This window comes from Lathyrus oleraceus, chromosome 7 (genome assembly GCF_024323335.1).
Source record: "Lathyrus oleraceus cultivar Zhongwan6 chromosome 7, CAAS_Psat_ZW6_1.0, whole genome shotgun sequence".
Lineage (NCBI taxonomy): Eukaryota > Viridiplantae > Streptophyta > Magnoliopsida > Fabales > Fabaceae > Lathyrus > Lathyrus oleraceus.
Genome location: NC_066585.1, coordinates 366,439,267 through 366,442,886, shown reverse-complemented (window position 1 = coordinate 366,442,886; position 3,620 = coordinate 366,439,267). Strand labels below are relative to the sequence as shown.

Below are 3,620 nucleotides of genomic sequence, written 5' to 3'. Positions count from 1 at the left end.
CCTAGTTATGGCCTTCCAATGTTCATCATTTGGATTGCTAGTAAATCTACTCATCTTACTAACTGCAAAAGCTATGTCAGGTCTGGTGCATTGCATTAAGTACATTAGACATCCAATTGCACTTGCATATTCCAGTTGTGCCACGGTTCTCCCATTGTTCTTTTGAAGTTTGACACTAGGATCGAATGGAGTGTTTACTTCCTTAAAGTTTAGGTGTTGAACTTTTCCAACATTTTCTCAATATAATGTGTTTGATTAAGTTCATAACCCTCACTATTTCGTTTTACTTTGATCCCTAGTATAGTGTCAACTAGTCCAAGATCTTTCATCTTGAATGTGGAAGTCAAAATTTCTTTGTTTCTAATATTCCACTCATTTCATTGCTGATAATCAACATGTCATCAACATATAGACATAGAAATATCACAACACTTCCACGCACCTTTGTGTACAAGCATTTGTCACAAGAGTTTGGAACAAACCCATTTGAAATTATGGCGGTGTCAAATTTTTGATGCCATTGTTTTGGTGCCTATTTTAAACCGTATAAAGACTTAACAAGTTTACATACCTTTTGTTCATTTCCAGGAAGCATGAAGCCTTCTAGTTGATCCATGTAGATCTCCTCATCAAGATCTCTGTTTAGGAATGCTGTTTTAACATCCATTTGATGAACAATAAGGTTATTCGAGGAAGCTAGTGCAAACAGGATTCTAATTGTCGTAGTTTTTGCTACCGGTGCATATGTGTCAAAATAATCGACACCTTCCTTTTGTCTAAATCCTTTTGCTACTAGTCTAGCCTTGTAGGTGTTTAATGTACCGTTACTATGATACTTTTTTCTAAACACCCACTTGCATCCAATGGGTCTTGATCCCTTCGAAAGATCAACTAGTTCCCAAGTATGATTTGACATAATTGAATCCATTTCATCTTGGATAACATCTTTCCAAAAAGAAGCGTCCCTAGAAGCCACTGCTTCCTTAAATGTTTTAGGATCATCTTCTACTTGAAGAATAATAGGAATTTTATGAACATCATTCTTGCTATTTCCTTCAACTAAATAAAGAGAAATGAGTTGGGAATTGATTTCATCTAGTCGTAGATCCTTAGTTTTTCGTGCCCTTTTGCTTCTCCTTGGTTCTGATTGTGTTTCAACAATTCATGTCGAATCTTTGTCACGAGATTCTTCAATTGTGGGATTTTCAGGTCCATTATCCTTTGTGATGAGATTTTCAAAGAATTCCACATCTTTGGATTCAACAATTACATTAGACTCTAGATTTAGAAGTCTGTATGCTTTGCTATTTGGTGCATATCCTATGAAGGCACATCTGATTCCTCGAGGACCCAATTTTGTCCTTTTGGGATCCATGTTCTTGTAATAAGCTACACACTCCCACACTCTAAAATAACCAATACTTGGTGGTCTTCCTTTCCATTTCTCATATGGAGAAATACCAGTTGTTTTTAAAGGAATCCTGTTCATTATGTGACATGCGGACAATAGTGTTTCACCCCATAAATTAAATGGTAATTCTGAATGCATTAACATAGCATTTATCATCTCTTGATATGTTCTATTTTTTCTTTCGGCCATTCCATTTTGTTGTGGTGTGCGAGGCGCAGAACATTCGTGTATGATGCCATATTCTTCACAATATGCATCAAATTCTGCTGAGAAATATTCTCCGCCTCTATCGCTCCTAAGTACTTTTATAGTTGTACTAAATTGATTTTCTACTTCCGCTTTATATGTCTTAAAGGCATTAAAAGCATCATCTTTATGCTTTAAGAGATATACATGTGTGAACCTAGAGCAATCATCGATAAACGTTATAAAATAACGGTTCCCCCCATGGGTCATCATACCATTAAATTCACACAAATCAGAGTGCACAAGATTTAGCACGTTTGTTTTTCTTTCAACATTTTTGAAAGGTTTCTTTATCATTTTTGATTTAACACATATTTCACATTTTCCGAAATCATGAATGTTGCATGAAATCAAACCAGATTTAATTAGTCTATTCATAGTACTAATACCAATATGTGCCAATCTAGAGTGCCATAAGAAAATAGATTCAAGCATATAAGCAGAATTAGAAATTTCATTAATAATATTGTTGGTAGTACAAAGTTTGATCATTCCTTCAGCGGAATATCTTTTTCCTACAAATATACCATTACGGGTCAATATTAATTTGCCCGATTTATATACAGATTTAATACCCGGTCTTCCCAATAAGTCCCCACTAACAAGGTTTCTATTCATATCAGGAACATGAAGCACATTAACAAGAGTGACTTTCTTTCCGGAAGTGAAGTTGAGTTCGACGGATCCTGTTCCAATGACTTTAGATCGCGCTTCATTTCCCATTTGCACTTCTTGTCCATCATTGACTTCGGTATAGGTTTTGAATGCTGTTTTATCATAAGATACATGCACAGTTGCACATGTGTCATACCACCATCGGCATGAACATCATTGACCTCATTTTTGGACTTATTATGCCTGCAATCACGAGCATAATGTTCGGGTTTGCCACATACATAACAACCATTTTTAGTACCTTTTGGTCCGCCAGAATTTTTGAACTTGTTGTGTTCTTTCCTTGGGCCGAGATGGTTTTTCATACCATCATATTTTTTCTTTCCTTTAGCGGCAACAACATTTGCTTTAGCAAATCCAGCAGACTCAGTTTTTTTCTCGATCCTTCGTTTCCTCCTCGATACGAAGGTGTTTCTGAAGTTTCTCCAAAGAAAAGTCCTCAGAACTATGCAGCAATTTCTTTCTGTATCCTTTCCACGAAGGTGGCAATTTTGCTATTATTGCACCGACTTGGAATGCTTCAGGAATATCAATTTTCACGGCTTTTATTTTATTCACAAGAACCTGTAACTCGTGTACTTGTGCAAGAATCGACTTGGAATCCAACATCTTAAAATCAAAGTATTTAGATATTAAAAACTTTTTCATACCTTCTTCTTCGACCTTGAATTTGAATTCGAGTGCGTTCCAGATTTCCTTTGCGGATGCAGTATTGGTGTAGAGATCATATAGACGATCAGGTAATGTGTTCAAGATGTGTCCACGACAAAGCAGTTCATCTTCTTTTCGTTTCTTTCTCTCCTTTTTTACTTCATCAGTGTCATTCTCAGTTGGTTCTGGAATTGTCTCCAGATCAGGATCCAAGACATATTGAATTTTCAGGGCGGTCAGGAGAAATGTCATTTTGTCTTGCCAGCGGGTATAGTTTGTTCCATCGAAACGGTCTAACTTAACAAGGTCCTGGTTCATCAGTTTGATGCTTGAAACAGAAGCGTCGGTTGCCATGATTTGAAATACTATAAGACTGTTAGAAATTTCAGAAAGATTAAAGGGATCCAGGCTTGAATCGTGAACGCAACACTTTCCTTATAGTATTTCAAGCACTCTCGATTGTCCTAGAATTCTGATGCAGGAATACCCAAGATAATTCAGCCTTATCGAGTTTGCGCAAGACCGGCGAAAACCCGAATGCAGCGAAAAGCGTCTGGAATTATTTAGAGGATTTTCGGATTTTGTGTGTTTTATTCTGAATCCGCATTTATGCTTTTATAGGCCATGTTGATATTGT

The 3,620-nt window shown here is 36.6% G+C and overlaps 1 protein-coding gene across 1 annotated transcript; it reads right to left on the bottom strand.

The window, feature by feature from the left end:
- Nucleotides 1-2,698: 2,698 nt before the first annotated feature.
- On the bottom strand, nucleotides 2,699-3,337 carry LOC127103865 (uncharacterized). The gene has a single exon (XM_051041106.1). It carries the CDS (start codon nucleotides 3,335-3,337, stop codon nucleotides 2,699-2,701), a length of 639 nt encoding a protein of 212 aa, XP_050897063.1.
- Nucleotides 3,338-3,620: the final 283 nt, after the last annotated feature.

Bases quoted from the DNA above. Each gene is read 5' to 3' on its own strand.
- LOC127103865 (XM_051041106.1), bottom strand. From the start codon at position 3,337: ATGGCAACCGACGCTTCTGTTTCAAGCATCAAACTGATGAACCAGGAC.